Genomic DNA, 20324 nt, shown 5'->3' with positions numbered 1-20324 from the left:
TGCTTTATAGACACTCCATAGATTTAAGTAGGAGTTTTATAAATTAATATTATGACGCAAGATGCAACGCAGTGGTAGTACTGTACACAATAATCGCTGCCCTTATTTATAGAGTGCAATTTTTTATAACTAGAGAAATAGACGATTAACATTGATTTGCAAAATATGAAATAGTTCGATCCTCCGGAAACGTTTCGTATTTTACTCTTCATTGTTTCAAATGTTATGATCATTTTCTCATTAAATATTATTAATATATGCTAAATATTTTAGCAAAGGATATAATGTATTCCTTTTCTTTAGTAAATAAAATATTGAAACTTGAATGTCTTTTTCTATCAACCTTATTTTACTATTTTATATTCAAATTCTTTGGGACATTTAAATAAAAAATAAAATTAAATAATACATGTTAACAGTTTACCTACCTCAGATGTAGAAACGTACTTAAATGTATTTATTATAATGTAAAAAATACCTACCTCAACAAAATCTAAATTTTCAACTTATAATTTTCACTCATTTAATTCACTTGGTGTGCAAACAAAAATGTGTATAGTCCGCGTAAAACTGCGCGTAATTCACGTCCCCATAGCAAATTGTATGACTACACTTGCTCGCAACAACTTCAGAGCGGACTAGCAGTTTGGCGCGGACTATACCTATTTAGTTTACGTACTCCTTTTGTTAGTTGTTATCAGAGATTGACACCATTGACGGTCCAAAATATATTGTTAAAAACACCTAATAAACTTTTTTCGTATCCGCGAAGGTTGATGCGATGAAATTTCCCGCCAAATAAAAAAACTGGCCAAATTAAATAAAATCTACTTTAACTCAAATTCATACACAATTTAGTAGAGAAATATTGTTTTCGTTTTATAACTTTGTATAACTTTAGTATAACATGTATAACACGGACAATTTCAAAACTTAATGGATATCACCATCATCATCGTAATTTTAGGTCTACTTTATTAAAAAAAAAATACTATTCCAACAGCGACATCTTTTTTTACCACTTATAAAGCAACACGATAACCATTGAATTTAAAAGTAGATATAGCCAGCGCCAAACCGCTAGTCCGATCTGAAATTGTTGCAAGCAGGTGTAGTTATACAATTTGTTATGGCGACGTGACTCATTTCTATATTCAGAGCGGACTAACAGTTTCGCGCGGACTATACTTAACTCGGCTGTTCTAAGATACTTAAGTTTTTCAACACATGGCAGCATAGTATATTGTGTCTAATTTAAACGCTTACGTACTCAGAACAATACTAGAAACGTACGAGTGAGATACAAAATATCATGGAACAGAAAAATTATTTTCTATGCAAAATATGACCACCAACTGTTAGTGCACACGTTTAGAGCGACAGAGATGCAGAATAATATGAATTTTGGACGAACAACCTCCTTTATAGTCATATTACCCTTATCATTAAGGGTTAAGCAGACGCGATACTCGTAATAACAATATGTGACAACACCAAAATTATAGGAAAATTTGTTTTAACCATTATAACGGAACTAAAAAACTAATATCTTTGTCAGTTATAAGTTTCCTACCGAAAAAACGGTAACGTCAAAGAAATGACAAATGAACTGTCAAGTGTCAAATAATATCTGCACTGCAGATTTTTACTATGTTTTTACCGCATGTGTTGTTGTTAAATTGTAATATAAGTAAATAAATATGAATATCAGTACAGAGAAACATTTTAACACTAATTTTAAGGATATTTTGATTGATGAAATCGCTCTGAACGGATTGGAAGGAATCGGATTTAATTTACTATGGAATTATGTAGAAAAGCGTATTTCATCACGTCTCACGGATAAAATGAAGAAACGATTTTGGGGCTGCATCACAAATGCTAAGTGTATTTCCTTTTACCAAGCCCCTGGACCTACCCCTTGTGTGGATGTTGTGGATAGATTCTTATTAATCGATGAACTAAGTGGGCAACTGTTAGATCCTGTAAGTATTCAATAAACTCTTCTGCGATAAAAAAATCTAATGCTTGAGGTTGGAGATTACTTTTATATAGCAGTAAAAGCAAATAAACATACTGGTAATTGGTCACATGGACATCAGTAATTAACCGCCGATAGGATTGGAGTCCTGCCTCAGGACGGCTACATGTATTGCTACTCATAGTTTAAGTTGGAATGTCTTCGTATGACATTCCACATTTATCTTCTTAGTGAAAATATAAATAGTGTAGTTGGTACCATGGTGAATCATTAATTCCCATTGATGTTATAGTTCATTCAATTTTTATATACCATATGTAATTAATTAACAGTCCACTTTATCATTAACCCTTTACACCCGAAGATTTTTTTTCGCAATTTCCTATTCAAAACGTTTATTACAGCTTTTTATATAGCTGAAGGGATCCACAAAAAATACAAAAAATAATCCAGAGTTTATACTTAATCCAGAAATCAACCCGCACGATCGTGAGTCTCCGGTGGGAATTGTCACACTCACGATAGTGAAAATTGCAAAAAAATTTAGTTTTTTATCAAAAAATATTAGAAAATTAAAACAATTTGGATATATTTAACATCACTGTCTTTATTTTCATTAGTCTTTATAAAAAATCTGTCTTGGCAATGAAAATCAACATTCTTCTTTCTTCCGTTATTGCCTCCATCTTCAATCCAGGTCTCCAAGGCGTATATTCTTGGCTAGGGAATACATCCAATGATAATGCAGATGGAGAAAACTTTAGCCATATCTATTGCAATTAAATTAAGTTTTCGACCGGTTCTTCTTAGATCATATAAATTTGTGCATCTGGTTACATATCAAGAGCCTCACCATTAAAATATTAAGAAAAAAATACGTGTGGCACTTGGAGACTGCCGCGGCAAAGCTATTGCATAGCATTTTTTGTCAACTTATGCAATTACAATTATATATTTATTTTATTTATGCAGTATGCAAAAAGTCATTAACCCGTCAACTGGCGTGTGCGCCCCGGGGCGCACAGATCGCTACTAAAAAGTATCACCGCTGTGCCGGTCGGAGTGGGGGGTGTTAGGTTTTTTCGTTATGGAATTTCTGGATTCGGTCTCCACGCTCAAGGCCCGCGATAGAAGCTATGCAATAGCTTAAAAATATTTCTTTGGAAACTTTACTGGAGATGTTGGTAGGGATGTATAGACCTTTTCAAGTCAGAAAACGTATTCTTTTCCAAGCTATTTTTCGATGTGTTGGACGTGAAGATGCTCGGCGGCGAGAAATTTCTAGGTATGATTTTGAAGTAGATCCAATTCTAGGTCAGTTTCTATTTGAGGGTCTGCATGTGCTTCTGGTTCTGATTCAGGGCACAATTCTTCAAATTGAAACTCTTCTAATCTATTTGGTTGAAGCTCTTCACTTTCGTGAAGATCTTCAATGTCCGATATATTTCTCCTCACCCCGCACTGGCAAAATCTGATCGTCATTTAAATGTACCCCTAAAATTGAAACAAACAAAATTGTTATTGACGAAACTTACACATAACTGGTAATAGCAATAAAAGCATTTTCATCAATACTCTCCTCACGATCGATCGGCATCGGTTGCGTTTCGAAAAATACGAAGCTATCACGTGGGATTTTTTTTAAAGTGAAATTCACGCTCATATCATCTCGGGTGTAAAGGGTTAAAGTAAGACTTCACCTATATATATTGACTTAGAATATTTAGACACGTCTCTCAATTAATTTCAAAATCCAATTTTGTTTTTATTTCAGCCTGAGTATTTAGATGGTCCATATGAGTACCATCTAGTTGAGAATGAATATGGCTCCTGCTCTAACTATGACACAAGGGTTTTTTTGAAGAAGGAAACAATATTGTCAATGACATATGAAGAAGTTGTTGAGAAGTATGGCAATACACTTGTTATGGTGGCTTCGATTGAGGAGAGATGGCATGCCCTTGTCACCCATATGCCCTTCACATTAATTACACAGCTCACCCCAATACACTACTGTATTTTGGAATTGGTTGGAAAGGGCAGAGAAAATGTTAGTATTCGTAATAAAATATGCATTTAATTTAATAACAACCTGTTTAGCATAAGAGTGTCTCCATCAGAGGACTGCAAGGTAGCTTATCTACGTGAAATCCACCTTTGGAATTGGTTGATTTTCATTCAACAAAATTTCATGGAATAAAATCAAGCACTGTTATTGGTGCATTTGGCACACATACTTTTATCCTGTTAAACCCTAAAATTTCTTTAATACTTCAGGGACAAATGACAGTTGGGAAGACCAATTTGACAAAAATAATAAAGGAATCCAAATTATTGTTCTACAACAGAAAACATCTGCAAAAATTGGACTTGATTAGAGTACAGTGTTTGACTCAAGTAACTCAAGGAAGAGGTATTAAGAGCTTACTCCTCAGATTAAAACGGTTTCATCAAATTAGGATATTGTCTATGCCAAAAGTTGGGAAACTCCACAAGCTCATAGAGTATTTGCTGAGTAAGCCTGATTACAGTGAAAGATGTGATATACTTATGAGAAAAGGATTTTTAACACAGCCTGAGTGCAAGAAACTTAAAAAAACTATAAATGTCTTCCGTTTTGTAAGTATCATATTTTATTATTAGATTTTCAGGCAATGAAATATAAGCTTAATTTAATCTGTTACTTATTTATAAAATAATTTTTAGAATGACAAAGAAGTAACAGAAGAAAAATCTTCTGGAGACAAAAAGAAACATGAGAAAATATCAAACACACAAAAGCGGAAGTTTATGTGTCTAACACCTTCAGATGACGAGTCTAGCCCATCTGACGATGACAGCAATGAAGTGGCACTGGAATGCCAATACAAAGTTGGTGTAAACATCCTAAGACAAGCCTACGAATTATTCCTAGAGGCTGGTCTCAAGGGGTTGACCCAAGTGGAAATGGCTCAACTACTGGGTATAGAGTTCTATACAAGCAGAACAATTTGTCGCGGCTTTAGAGCTAAAAATATTGTCAGGGAATTTCTTGAAGATAAAGGCAGGCAACGAACTGCAAGGTAATGTGGATTATACTTACAAGCAATTTGTAGCAATAATAATCCAAGCTTTATAAATATACTATTTATATTCCAGATATATTGCAGTAGCAGCCACTGCAGAGATGGATTCTAAGTATGCAGAAGAAAAGAACAAATTGTTACAATATTTTAGTAACACTGAACCATCCACTTCAAAAAGTGATGAAGGAGGAGAAACGGATGGTGCCCCAGCAAAGAAAATAAAACTAGAACATGAAAATAAAAATACAAATGAAGAAAATATTGATGATAAAGTTCTCGAAGTTAAAGTTCTGGATGGGCTCCAAAAATTCAATCATGAATCCTTGTTGAATTCTAGAAAGAGTCTTAGTTTACGACAACTGCGTTTTGCGAATGGCCTGCTCAATGTATTGCAAGAGAAACAGGCTGTCGGTGGGTACCAAACGTTAAGCACTTTGGTTGCCGAAAGAACAGGCGAGCCGCCCATGGATACGAAAGCATTGAAATTATTCGTTCAAAAACTAGTGACAGACGGACAGTTGAAGATATTGAAAATAAAATGGCCAGGCTTCCACCAAAAATACTCAGTTTTAATTTGCGCAGCCAACGTCAAATCTTCCAGCCCTGTGATCAAAGCTAAATACAAAGATATATGTCTCAAATCAGTTGTAAGCAGAAAATCAAAAGGAAAGAACTTTATGACTGAGAATATTACTCGGCCACTATCACAGTTTGCTTATCCTAGATACATGAAAATACAGAAACTGCACGAGTTGATTACGCAACTAGTGTTCTTCAATGCGTTGAAAGTGGAGTCTTACAGTTTTCCAGCGGGTGTCTCATCTCTTTTGACTATAATGCCCGAAATGACCATAGAATTTGCGCTCGGAAATATAAGCAACGTCGGCTCTTCTGATATAGCACATTTGAAAGTAAACGACGATCTGTTGAAAATAAAACTTCGTGACGCACCGGCTGATTTGTACAGAGCCATAATACAATCGAGATCAATGCAAAATTCTATTCGTAACGGTCTGAGGGTATTGGCACAACTCGGTTTAGTCCAATTCCTGTCCAGTCTTAATCACGTGCAAAATGCTAAGCAAAACGTGTTTTACGTCAATCGATACGCTAGAATAATTGATACGACAGGAGATTGGCCGAGAAAAAATGTAGACCTAAAGGCCTTAGAAAAAACATATGACTTTCAAACTATCGACGATGTTAAGACTTATTGGGACGACGTATATAGTATAAGTATAAATACGGACATCATTTTAGAAAAGCGGGAACGCTATCACGCGATTATCCCCACGAGGAAAGAGTCCGAAGTGGAACAATTCGATACAGGCGTAATTTTTGGTGACGGACAGGGACCTTGCGGCTTCCATTCCAATGTATTCATGGATATTCCTCGCTTATGGAACACTCTATATTTGAGAAACAGTAAATTTGTGAAAACCAAAAAAATAAAAAGGAAACATAGTGCCAAAGCACCTAAAGTAGAGAAATTAAAAAACAAAAAGCATAAGCTTTCAAACAGAAAGGTTGTAAGAAAACCAGTCGTAGAACCCTCTACAGCTGAGAAAGTGCCAAAGACTAGACATAGTGACACGCACATAAAATGGACGCCTCTGGAAGACGAAATCTTAGTTATGTGCAAAGCAGCTATAACAATTATGAGTCCAAATTCACAAGCCGGTTGCTTAAAAATAAAAAATATTGTCGCGCGGCATTTGTTGTCTATACATGATCCTAAGAAAACTGGACGGATTTGCCACAGACGAGGCGCACTCCTCGAATCGAATCCGAAATATTCTCACAGAAAAGATTGTATTATTAACGAATCGAGACGTCACCGACATTTGATACAAAAATATGAGGACCTTTTACGAAAGCTCAAAATTCGCCACTGTGCAAACATGACTAAGTATATAAACGAAGGCCGTCTTTTAATGCTAGAGTTAGTTTGGATCATATCTCAAATATTAAAAAGGGGGATATCCACACATTCGGTGCCCTGCATCGCAGCAGATTACGACGAATTTAATAAGAAGTACACTATAGCATCTTCGTCTACAAATAAATCCTTCAGTTTGTATAAAACGTCCATTACTTCGGACCCTGTATTCGCGACGCTCAAAGAAGGCATCATCCAAACAGTAATGCTTTCTTACAATAGAGACTTGGAACCTAAAACGGCAAAGAAAATTTATTGCGTATTCGAAGATTACTCAGAAGAATTATTACGAAGCGCGATAGAACAACTGCGAAAGTCCAGCGCATTGGCAGCAAAAGAGAAAGTCCTGAACAACCAAATGAACAGAGTCCAGTTCAATGATATTGTGCGGTCGTCGTTCAAAATATCTGCTTCATACAAACGTAAATGGATAAGCAGATTAAATTCGGATTTTGTTGAAAATTTAGTAAGCATTATGGACTCGGAACTTTCACAAACATGCATAAAGGGATCTCCAGGAATAAACTGTGTACTATTTGAAATGCATAGTGTTGATGTTTTGGATATAATATCCGTGACAGTGCCAGTTATCGTAGGGTCTTCAGGAAACCTAATTCAGGAGGAACAGCTGAATGTCATTGATATCGAGATGAAATTCAAGTTAAAGTCAGGGGTAGCTGGATGGAGAAATAAATGCAATGTGAAAAAGAACTTGTCTGAAATATTCGAGAAATGTTCAGTTGAAAAGTATTTGGCTAAACTACATAGGTACGGAATTAACACAATTTATCACAGATATGAAATCTGTTTGTTTTTTATCATGAAGTTAAAATCTTTATGAAAGTTTAAGATCAAAAATAAGTAAAAAATCAAAAATCTATGTATATAAATTCAGAATAATTTGCCCAATAATAAAACCAAATAAAAAAACAAGCACTTAATATAAGATATATTTTATTATAGTCTGATTCATAATTAGGTGTCCAAAATGTTAACAAACAAATGTCACTGTCAAAATTAACAAGAAACAAAAACTTTAACAAATTCAACAAAAAACGAAAACTTTACAATTATTCACAATTTAACAAACGCGCTAAAAAAACGATAATACATTCGAGTTTGATTACAATCACGAAAATGAATAACATCAGCTACGAAACTTAAAAATAACTGCACAAGAAATGTCTTGGGTGCGATTGTGTTACCATTATCACATTTTAATTTTCTACCATAAATCTTGTTTTTTATTATTATTACTGTATGGAACGAAATTGAGGTAATATAAATATTAGAAAATTTGAATTGATCTTAATTTATTTAGATTATTATTTTATTATTGTTGTATTAATTTAATATTGTCAAAAATAAGAAACTACCATTTGAAATATATTTTCTTGTTAGGACAACACCTTTGTTTACATTTTGGACACCTAATTATGAATCAGACTATAGATATATTTACGTTCATATTTATCTCTATGTCAGTATGTTTTTGTAATTTCAAGTAAAAATATTTAATAATATAATATCATAAATATTATTTCAGTGTTCCAGTTGTAGAGTACATTGAAGACCAAGTTATTGATTTAACAGATCCAATTATCTCATATCTAAACGATCGACAAGAAAATGGCTCTACTTTTCGCGATTTGCAGGTTTGTTGCCCTGTAATAATACAATTTATTACTTAAACTAAAGAAAAATGTTTACTTGCTCAATTATTATGTGGCTGGAAATACGACTCAAGTGAATGCCACGTATAACCACAATTAATATTTTGTAGCAGTAACTTCACTCTGATACTGTAACCAAAAAATGCCTGAAAATTACTTTAGAGATTGTCTCATAATATAGATGACAGTGACCACTGGTTATCACTTGGATTACGTGGTCGTTAGCTCCTTTTATCTTCCAAAAAATAGCAATAATTTCATATGTTTTTTACAGGTACATCTAGGGTGGGACGACCAAACTCTTCAATCTATGTTATTGGATTTAGAAGAACAGGATACCATAAAACGTGTTGGCTACTTCGAAAACCGTATTGTACTTATGAAGTACTTAAAACCCTGGCTCTTTAGTATTAACAAATTTAACACGTTTGTGATACCGAATCCTTGGATAACGCTCGACTTGGAAATAAGATACGACGTTTTACTTAACTGGGCGGGTGTTATTATGAATAAAGTGTTTGAATGTCCAGGATCGTCTATCGTATTTCTATCTGAACATACAGAATACTTAAGTACGAGAAGTATTCAAGAAATATCTACGTTTTTAGAGAAAATCGAATGTGTTAAACTTAAAAATATTGAGCTGCGAGAAGTTGATTTGTTTTCTGATGATGATTATGTACCGGAGGTGACAGATTTTAACCCGTATGAGTCCCCGGACAATATTTTGGTATTTCCCGCTAAAAACTGTCTTACAAAATACGCATATATTCGAAAAAAGATTTTAGATATGATAGACACAGACTAAATGCTTAATTGTTAATATTGTTGTATATTCTAAAATAATAATAACTTATATAATTTAGTCACATTGCACAATTTTATTTTAACCTGCTCCTGCTTATTGACATCCTACTTAGAGAAATACTCATTTTAGTCGTAAACTATCGCTCTGTCATGGGGTGGACTCTGCAAAGGAGTCCAATTTCAATTTCTAAATTATTATAAATGTGAGATAATCAACATTTATAATTAAATTCTTCTTGGAGGTAATTAGAGTTTTCAACTCTCCTGGTATGCGCAGGCGACTCCGGTAATAACGGATAACTGCTCGGCTTTTCAGGAAGCAATAATTTGCCCGGTTTAGTTTCTACGACTTAACTTCATAATCAAAAACCTTTGCAGCCAGGGCTGGGATTGCAAGACTGATTTGCACGTCTTGCAATCGTGGCCCCGTAATTCGTTCGCGCGCTGTGCTAGACGCATTTTTTGCGGACATTTTTATGTAAAACCTTTTTTATTTTTGTGATTAAAATTGACAAATATTACATACTGCTCGGAAACAATGTAAATATAAAAAATAAAGATGTGTATTTTTCTTTCAAACCACACCCTACCACCGGCTTAACGCTATTCGATAAGAGATGACGCTACATTTATTCCTAAATCACGCTGTTGAAGTATTACTGTCTACATTATGTTCACTGTTTCTAAGAAAAATTACCATTATAATTACTAAAATACATAAATACCCATAATTATCCTTTTATCAAAAAGATATATGAGTCATAGATTAGTAAAGATTATTCATTCCTAACAAGAAAAATTACTTTTTAAATTTATAAAATCAATAAATTATTTTATAGTAGGGTATAACCGCGGAAAAAAACATTTTTTTTTTGTTCGTGGGTATCTATATAGATTATTATACTCTTTGGTGGGTATAACAGATGTATAAGAGGCCGCCTAAACGGTCAATTATATTGTGGAATATTGCGAATTGTGCAATATTATTTACCGTTAACAGTTAATTTTGAAAATTGCGCAAAGATTGAAGGAAAGTTTGAGCGTGTTTAATTTTCATTGCACCATATTTTTTATTGCATCGTGTATGGTCAGTATTGCGCAATTTTTTTACTCAAATCAAATGTTTTTTTTTTGTTTTTCATTAAAAGTAGGTTGTTTAGGTTTTTGAATGTCAATATATCTATCGCCAGTTCATAAGGTGTTTCGTTATGGCGAGAACTATTCTCAATCTCCAACTGAACTCGAAAACATTCTGCAGTTCGAATTATTGTGCAATATAATTGCTCGTTTGGAGTCAGAGCACCTTTCAATGTTATTGTACAATAAAAAGTATTGTACGATGTTATTGTAGGTAGGCAGCCTAAGACTGTTACTATTTTAATACACTTATATTATATTGAAATATATAATAGATAAAAATAGTTTACTTTATTTTCTAAGTAACTTTAAGTTTTTATTGTCAAAAACTGCTACCCAACAGTCGTATATAATGTATGCTAATCAATTTCAAACACAAATGTCTATGGTTTACATTTTTTCTAGTGGCAATTCGTAGCAGAACGAGAGTGACCGACCGATTGATATTTGAGTGAGCAGTGAGTGAAGTAGGCCAATGAATCCGGAGTACGCCATTTTTACTTTTCAGTGAAAGGAGATTTTATAATTGTCAGGCTGGAGGACGAGGAATATTTTGAGAAAAGTGTGTCATTTCATTTAATTTATAGTAGTGGCGACTATTATTGAGAGAGTCCTAGTATAATAGAGTGATTTTATTTGATACTAACGTTGTATGTAGTGCTATTCCCCGTGGTAAAATTGCTCGTTGGTGTGTCGCTTTAGCTAATTCAATGGCTATGTTAACGAAGTTCTAATCGAACGTGTGGCTGACGTTCTGCGAGCGGGATAGTAAAGAGGAAGCGAGGCGACGCCGTTAGAAATGAGCAGGCCTCAGGGCGGACGCATCCAAGTCCCCGATGACCTCCGAGAGATCCTACTGGAATTCACCATAAGCTACCTTCTGGAGCAGCCAGGAGACGTGATCAACTACGCGGTCGAGTTCTTCACAAGGTTACAGAACAACCGGACCACGACCATCGTGAGGGGCCCGTCCGCCGGCACGCCCGATGAGTCGATAATATCAGACGAGGAAGGTACTTATTCGATAATATTACGTAGTGCACGTATTACTGGTTTGGGGGACGTCTACTTCAAGGTTGGTGTTACTATGCCTGTACACGCTATAGCAACTCCATGCTATGTTCTGAATACTAAATCATTTGGGTAGTTGTGTAGACAATTCACGAAATGCAGGACTGAATTTCAATGACCGGTTGATAAATATTTTTCCTCAAACAAATTCAACAGTTGTTTTATACATGCATCACATTATATTCTCTGTTCAGGTGGTGTATGGTTGAATAAATTTTCGAGTCTTATTCAGAACATAAGTACATTTATTTACTTAAGTGAAACAAAATATTGTTTCTTAAAAATGTTAAACATGTATTTTCTTAAATTATGCACCAATTATTTTTAGCTATATATTTAAAGCCATACTTTTTTATATTGATAATTAGTCTATAAATGAGCCCCACATTTGACCTGCCTCAATCTAGTAAAAACATATTCTCCATGAAAATGATATCTTAAAACTGATGTATTTAAAACAGCAACACAAACTATGCAAACTTATGACATAAAAAGTTCACCAAACCTACTTTGCCATGACCTATTTATAATGTCATATTTAACTTTAAAACACTTTTGATGTATTAACTTTATTCTCTTTCACATTTTAACAAATGATTCATAATGAAATAATATTTGGATAAGAATCTACCAAATGTAAAAGTCGTGTTAACATTTGAACCATTTTTTTTTTTCAAAAATATAGGCTTGAATTACCATCAATAATGCCAGTTATCTTGTAAAATTTACTGGATAGTATACTAAATATATTTGCACCATTGCAAAGTAATTCGGGAGATAAGGAGGTGCCTAAACCGAATACAATAAAAAACTCATTGTAGAGTTAATTACTAGTGGTAGCTATCATTTTACTTGTTATCAAGCTTGTAGTGCTAATGCCTATATAGACAAGGCTTGCAAAGTGTATTTATATGTATTTCTTTGTATATTTTTTAAAGATCAAAAATGTAAGGTCCATATTCTTTTTTATGCAATATTGTAGCTACAACTTATCTTCGGTGTTTTAGAGGGGTTCTTGTAACAGGCTCTCAGGTGCTTAGAAACATTGACAGGGTATATCCCTTGCTCGCACATACAGTTACATGGTAATTCTTATGAATATGACTTGAGTAGACATATTGTATAAGAAGCATCGATATAAAACAGACAATCAATCGTACTGACTTAATTAATTATATTAATTATTAATTAATTTTGTAAAAGTAACATATGAATAAATATTGAAATCTTGTACATCAAGATGTTTTTCAAATTATGAACAGAAATTATCTTCAAATCCATTGTAAATGTACTCTTTGTTTATCCTTAAACTAACAGCTTATAAGGCAATGTAACCAACAATTGTAAATGTAAATAATATTATTGCTCTTAATAGCAATCATTAAATGTAAACAAAACTCAAGTTCTAATTACAATACACTTGTTAATTTTGCCCCTGAGCGGTTGACAACTACTATTATAGCCAGCAGTTGTTCTGACCACTTGGCGTGATGCCATTACCATCTCGTACAATGATGTTTGTTTGAACAGACAAGTTTTGGTCAAATAATCAGCTGTTGCCAAGCTAATAAATATACAAAGTAGACAAAAATATGAGCAAATATTTGATTATTGCCTCTTATCTCATTGATAAGGGCTCGGAAACTTCAATGAGGTATTTTTTAATTAAATTATATGACCACCAGTAACATTTGATTCAGACAGTGTTTATTCTGGCGGCGGCAGGATGCTTCCCCAAATTGCGAGAGCTAATAGACGCAAGTCTTATGTGTAACTGTTTGTCGAGCCATAAATTTCTAGTGTTTACTATACTCTGATCCCATTTGTGTGTTTGTTTTTTTCCGCTTTGAACTTGTGTGATGATGGTATTTTCGCTTCTTTTTGAAACAGCCACTTTAAATTTAGCAGACTTTTATTTTAGCAGATGTTGGTCTTTTTAATAATATGTGTTACATAAAATTTGTCAAAGCCAAGTAAAACTAACAATAGTATACACAATGAATTGAACATGTGCTAGCCAAACCTTGAAAGGTATTTACGTAAGAAAGATGTTATGAATCTGTAATATATAGGAACAGACATCTTTTGAGATTAGCACTAATCTTCCATTAATTTTATTAAATTAATCCCATATCTGATTTTCTGCACATAATATGATTTATTAAGTCTAAACTCCATTTAGTATATTAATAGTATTAATAGAAGTAAAAGTAAATAGAACTAGATTTATTAATATCGAATATTAACCTATTCTGTTTTGTCTCTAACCATAATTATAGCTGATTAAAGAAAGCACTCGAATGCTGCAGTAGTTATCCAGCCCAGTCATTAGTATCTATTACAACAAGGACGGCCATATACCCTTAATAATGGTGCACATCCTGAATTATTGAGTACAGACAACATAGAGAGATATAGACGCATAGATCCATATCTTGTGTCATCAAGGAAACATTTTATGAATCTTTCAATAATGTTAATTTCTTTCAATGACTTACAAATGTCAATTTCATGTTAAGATTCTTAATCTAAAATAGAAATTATCTTAAATTTGCTTCGAATTTTTGGCAGTCTTATAGAGAAATTATAAATATCTCATACCCTTTCAACATGAGGGTTTTTTAAGTTTCAAACCGTTTGATGCTTTGCTTAACGAAAAACAGATTGCAAATAAATCATACACCTAATTCTGGAGATCAAAGATGCTTTTGTATCATAGACATGCCAATGTTAACAAGATAATTCTATAGAAAATTCGCGAACGCTACATTAAGATATTTCTGTCGTACAACTTAATCGTTTATAAATAGAATTGTTAAAATAAAATCGTATAGAAAATAATAAGCCAGCTAGTAAATGTGGGCTTACTTTTTATGTAATAAATGTAGCAAAAGGCTCTGCAGTCATTAAGTGGTCACTGCACCCCATGAAAATCTCTAGCCAAGAATAATCAGCAATTTTATTGTGTTATGCGCTATTGAATGAAAGATTTTCTTTTAATAAACAATTTTCTCAATTTACAAAAGAAAATGATACATTTTCGTTTTTAACGCCTTACGTGATTCAAAATAAATAAAAGAAAAAAGAGTTGCGTGTTGGATAGCGGCAACATATCTGTGATCAACAACATGTTGTTACAGAGTTGTTTACAGATGTCCGCATGGCGGAGCGATCATACTTTTCTGTCGCGCAGGGAGTCACGAGTTCGATCCCCGGTCGGACCGATATCTAATAATGAATTTAGATTTCTTTTTTGGGTCTGGGTGTTTGTGTATTACACCCTCATCACAGGGAATCCTAGTGTGAGGCTGTAAGTGTAGAAAAACCGCATTTTTTGTTTATGTGTGCTAGGGACCACTTAGCATCAGGATGGCTGCGAGCTCGTTTGCTACTTCAAACCTAGAAAAAAAACTAAACAACAATCTTTATGACATCAGAGCCGCCAGTGGCGCGCTTCAACAACCGTCGCAAGTCGGTGTTCGCGGAGACCTACGACCCGGAGGAGGATGACTCTGACGAGGGCGCCCCGGCGGTGTTCCCCAAGTCGGACGCCCAGCGCGCGCGGCTGGCCGAGGCCGTCAGGAGCATACTGCTGTTCCGTTCGCTAGATGCCCAGCAGATGCAACAGGTCAGTATACTTTATTGATGATTTAGATTTTTATTTAAGACTGTTAAGAGTAAATTAAACTCGAATTAATTTTTCTTTCTGCTAGTTCATAATTTGTACTTACTTAAATTGAAAAATGCTGTAGGAAAAAGTTGGTTAAGATTGCGTGGGCGTTTTTGTGTTTTGTTGTTTTGTCTACACCAGTCTTTGCTTTGTTGAAAGCTTTCGAACGATTTAAAAACGCAATCATTCGAGATAGTCAGCACCGAAACCCACGGAGATTCTTGGTCGGATCGTCTCAGTTAAGGACTTATTGGGATCCGGTGGTACTATAAGAAAAAATATCGTAACTGACACCTTACTACCCCCGTAGGCCTATTTAATGTACCTACTAAAGAAATACATTTGATTTTATTTCTTATCTAAAACCGATATTTTTGAGAATATGATTTCTTAAATTAATATTTATGTACGCTTTATTTCTAGCTATTTTGTTATTAAAACTTGCTGCTAAATAACGGTAATGGTTGAGTTACCATGTATCAAATGAATTATCATACGTAGTTAGATACAAAGTGCAAATTGCAATCACATAATTGCAAAGATTGTATCTGAAGTAATAATGTTCTCTTCACATTTATGTCTTTCCTGTAACATATATATGTTTCGGATTTCAACCACTACAATACAATTTTAATTTCATTTTAAATTTGTGTCTGTTTTTAACCGACTTCAAAAAAGGAGGAGGTCTCTCAATTCGACCGTATATATGTTTTTTTTTTTCACTTGCACGATATCAATAGAAAAGAAAATAAGTTTTTACCTACGGACCAATCTCGTAAATGGCCGAGCCAAGTGACTATCCCGAAAATATCTAGTGCCTGTCCATAAAAATAAAACAGATTAACTACTATACACGATACAAGAATCGAGAGAGAAGCTCTCTCTAAAATAGATTTCCATATTTCTAATACAATATGCAGGTTCGCTAATAGGTATGCATGCTGTTAGAATCGAGAGGGATGCTCTAAATTCGATGTTCATATTCCAATTTAATCACAACAATGTTAGCATCAAACACGATTAGTACACACTACATAGGTACTCATATGTTTGTTTTCCGCAACGGAATTATAAGCCCGCTCTGACGAAATATTTTATCAATTGCTTTTATCAAAATTTCATTAGGTACTTTACATTGCACACTTATCAATGATACTCTTTATATGACACCGCCACTATTAACCACTCACTTTGGTTGGTTATATCAAAATACAACGTCAGTTTCTCATTCCGTAGTTAATAGTGCCTAATAGTAATAACAATTGAGAAAGATTGAAGTTCTCGTGTGACGACCTTGATAAAAAGGAGAACAATTTGCCCTCTAACCAATAGGTACCAACCAATACTAACCAATACGCCTGATCTCCTAAAGAAGACGGCAAATGTGGAATAGCGACAATTAAGGCCTATGTCCAACAGTGGACCTCAATTTGGGCTGGTGAATATTATTTCTCATTCCTTCTCTGGGTTAAATATACGAGTATATTTAAACCACATATATAATTATGTGTAACAATTTTTCTATTCGTGACTACGTTTTGTTGTACCGTTCAAGTTAGTGAGAATTAATATAAAACGTACTTAAAGTAAGAATTAGAAATACAACACATAATATTGACTTTGAGAGTGCCTCGGATTTGAACGCAAATGTAACGTTTAACTATGAAATTCTTAGCACTGGGCAAGCAATTCTTAGCAATTCTTACACATACTGTTGACATATTCATGCTATAACACAACCTAAAATACGTACATTGTTTACTCTACGGCAAAAAGCTATACCTTTTCAACGAATTCAGTCTCAGTTTTATGACCACTACAACTTCGAGCATCAACGGCAGTCTCCCAAAGGGCGTCGGGTTGTTTACCGAATAATGCGTACCTACAATGCCTATTGGACTCACGGGTCAATAGGCAGCGTAGGTAAAATTTAAACAGGGTACAAAACTTTCCGAACCTAACATCGATTTTAGACGGAACTTTTGATGTTTGTCTGATTTAACTTAGGTACGCAATTAGACTCTAACCTCATCTTCTACACCAAGATTTAATATATTGTGGACAAAAAAACAAGAATACCTAGAGCGGGGACAGATATTTTTTTTATTTTATCAAGTCCTTTGCTCAGTGATCGAACCCAGGAATTTCTCTGTGCGACCGATTACTGGGCTTAGTTTTAATTTATCAAAGTAAGAGCAGCTTACATATTGTATAAATATTTCTGAGTTATATCTTACAATTAAGCAAATATCCTCAAATTAATGTTTTTTATACTTCTAACACAAAGATGTAACTTTATAAACAAAGTTATTAACATAATAATACAGTTATTCCAAAACATAACATCAATTTAAAATGATAATTATACTACAATTATTATTATACCTATAATATATGTATGAATAAGTACATCAGTTAACATTAACGAACATAGTATTTAATACTGATATATTTAATGATATAAAATTTTAAATAAACTTCTTTTTATCATGATCACAAGACACCAAAATGAAATGACCTGATTTAAATGCTCGGTCTATGTAGGTTCATCTTATAAACGGACGAATCTATTTTAAGATAACTTGTAAGCTCCAGGTAGGAAGGTAAGTAGGTACTTGTGCGCAGAAAATGTATAGGAGAAGCTCTTAAATAATAAGATTCTGAGCGTACAATAAGTCTTCTAACAAGCCTCTCATAACAAGGCTTGGAATAGCCCCGAAGACACTCTCTCCACATAATGCATTTATTTTAGATCGGATATTTTGTTAGATATAGATTCTAAAGTCAGTCCCTTTGTAGTTGAACTCCAACGACAGCATCGTCCCATTAATTTCTGTCTAATATCACCATTGTTCTAGTTTGAAGGGTGTGGTACGGCAGGCCTATTTTTCTGGGACGTTTCAGCTTAGTATCTATAGGAAGCGGCGCATTTATTACCGATCTTAGGTAGGAATCATATCTTGTCCCTGTAGTCTCGGGAATAGAATAGGGCTACGGTATCCCCTGCCTGTCGTAAGAGGCGACTAAAAGGGGGCTTCCGGGGTTGCGGGTGGCAAGAGTGGGAGCTCGGACCGTCCAGCAAGCAACCCCGGGAAGGACGACGGTATGTGTGGTCGCATACCGTCGTAAACACCAGATGGTGTGGGAGGAGCCATAAGTGCTCCCCCAGGGTAGAGCCCGATCGGGGCATTGCGCTTGGAGGACTCCGGTTGTGTTCCCTCGGAGATCCCGGAGTTCTCCAACAAGCGTTGAGGACGACCACCGGGGGGGTTTTAGTGCGGTAAAAATCTCACATAACCCTGCGTCGCTCCCACGTCGTCGGGTACCTTTTGAAGGTTTCCCCCTCGTAAACAAAAAAAAAAAAAAAAAAAGGTAGGAATCATATCTGGGGTTAATCACAATGTCCATAAGCGTCAGTAGCCACTAAGTAGCCATGAGAACTTCTACATTATAATAAAAGATACAGGAATATCGATCACCAGAATTTTATACAATTAGTACACTTTAATGCCAATTAAAACGCTTATCGTCAACCTGATTAAATAATTGATTAGTCATCAAATCTTCACAACGTTACTATGCAATAAAAGTACTTACCTACTGTTTATGTCATCAAAATGGACATTGCAGTGACAATTAAAATCATAAATTACAAGTATGTATTACATTAAATGATAAGGTTAAAACATATTACATAACATTGCAGTTACATGCGTCACTTTGTATGACATCGCAATTAGCAAAATTGATTGTTTCCACATAATTAGTGTAATATACCTTTTAATTTATTACAGATTTTTTTCTTATTTTCATGTGACGCACTAATTATGATTGATAGGTCTCATTCAATTTAGATGGCAGAAACGGTATTCGATCGTACTTGGTCGTATTGGTATCACGCGAAAGTCTGACGGTTTGTCATACTACACAAGTTCGGTTGGGTTTCTTCATACAAAATGATACGATATGAAAACGTGCTAAAGCAATCCGTTAGAAGAACGCCAACCGTCCTTATGTTGTATGATAGCAATCTAAATCGAGTCCGAGTTTGAAGGTGGCAGTTTGAGTCCGGGTCCAATCGCCACACCTAATTCTGCTTAATACCAAGAGTGTTAAGCGCTGCCATGTTCCCATTTGAAGGGAGACGAATTATCCCAGGCGTTTCAACGTAGTCCCCAAGAGTTATCAACCATCAGGTGGACTACATGCACTTTTGCTACGATTATATTTAAAAAAAGTCGCCTCTTATATTTAAAGCGCCCTTGTTCTTTTATGACGCCGTGTCTCATTTGTGAACTATCGCCACAATTTTTATGAATGAATTAACTTCTTACTAGTATTAAGATGGTCTAACAATATGCCCTTGATCCAGGTGTTGGACGCGATGTTCGAGAAGCGCGCCGAGCCCGGCGAGTACGTGATCCGGCAGGGGGATGACGGCGACAACTTCTACGTCATCGAGAACGGGGTCTTCGATGTGCTGGTCAACGGGGATGATGGCGTTGAGAAGGTAAGATTATTTATGTGCTGCTCATGTAACTTCTCATATAGCTCATGCTAATGGACGGAAAGGTATACGTTTATTAAGTAGGGTTAAAGGTAGAATTTTCCTTGTATGTAATGGACGTAAATGAAGATGCTTCCTTGAAGGCGGGGATTGACGATGGAATTTTTCGTGGTGGATTGGCGAAGTATCACCGTTTAATATTTTTGTATGAGAGTAGGAAACTAGTATGTATGCCACTTTGAAGGTGTTTGAAACCTTCGTGAATTGATTGTATGCTTAGATATCACCTCATCTATTTTACTTCTTTATTGACTTCGAAAAACAAGTTTTAGTTTGAAGGGGTCTCTGCTTTAAATGATATTTATGAGGCGTTCTATGAACGAATTCTATTTAGACGTGATCGCAAATGTTTATATACTACATTTACTTTTAAGAATAATTCGATTTCAAGCGGTTAACGCCGTTCGTCGCTCT

At 34.7% G+C, this 20324-nt stretch overlaps 2 protein-coding genes across 2 annotated transcripts in view; both read left to right on the top strand.

Annotated features, from left to right (window-relative positions):
* The first annotated feature begins 1636 nt into the window (after nt 1-1636).
* Nucleotides 1637-9527, top strand: LOC140752101 (uncharacterized). Its single transcript, XM_073086271.1, has 7 exons — nt 1637-1985; nt 3756-4031; nt 4259-4600; nt 4688-5043; nt 5120-7753; nt 8532-8640; nt 8933-9527. Exons 1-7 carry the CDS (start codon nt 1701-1703, stop codon nt 9464-9466), a joined length of 4536 nt encoding a protein of 1511 aa, XP_072942372.1. The 5' UTR covers nt 1637-1700; the 3' UTR covers nt 9467-9527.
* A 1508-nt stretch (nt 9528-11035) lies between these two features.
* Pka-R2 (cAMP-dependent protein kinase type II regulatory subunit) overlaps nt 11036-20324 on the top strand; it is a 42989-nt gene continuing 33700 nt past the window's right edge. The window contains exons 1-3 of the mRNA XM_073086840.1: nt 11036-11615; nt 15111-15301; nt 19716-19853. Coding sequence (XP_072942941.1) covers nt 11402-11615; nt 15111-15301; nt 19716-19853 — 543 coding nt within the window. The 5' untranslated portion in view covers nt 11036-11401. The remainder of the gene's footprint in view (nt 11616-15110; nt 15302-19715; nt 19854-20324) is intronic.

The sequence above is a fragment of the Epargyreus clarus genome, unplaced genomic scaffold, assembly GCF_041222505.1.
Source record: "Epargyreus clarus isolate Ecla_fem2 unplaced genomic scaffold, WU_Ecla_fem_2.2 ptg000024l, whole genome shotgun sequence".
NCBI lineage: Eukaryota > Metazoa > Arthropoda > Insecta > Lepidoptera > Hesperiidae > Epargyreus > Epargyreus clarus.
The sequence above is the reverse complement of the archived record's forward strand: the minus strand, read 5'-3'. Positions and strand labels throughout refer to the sequence as shown.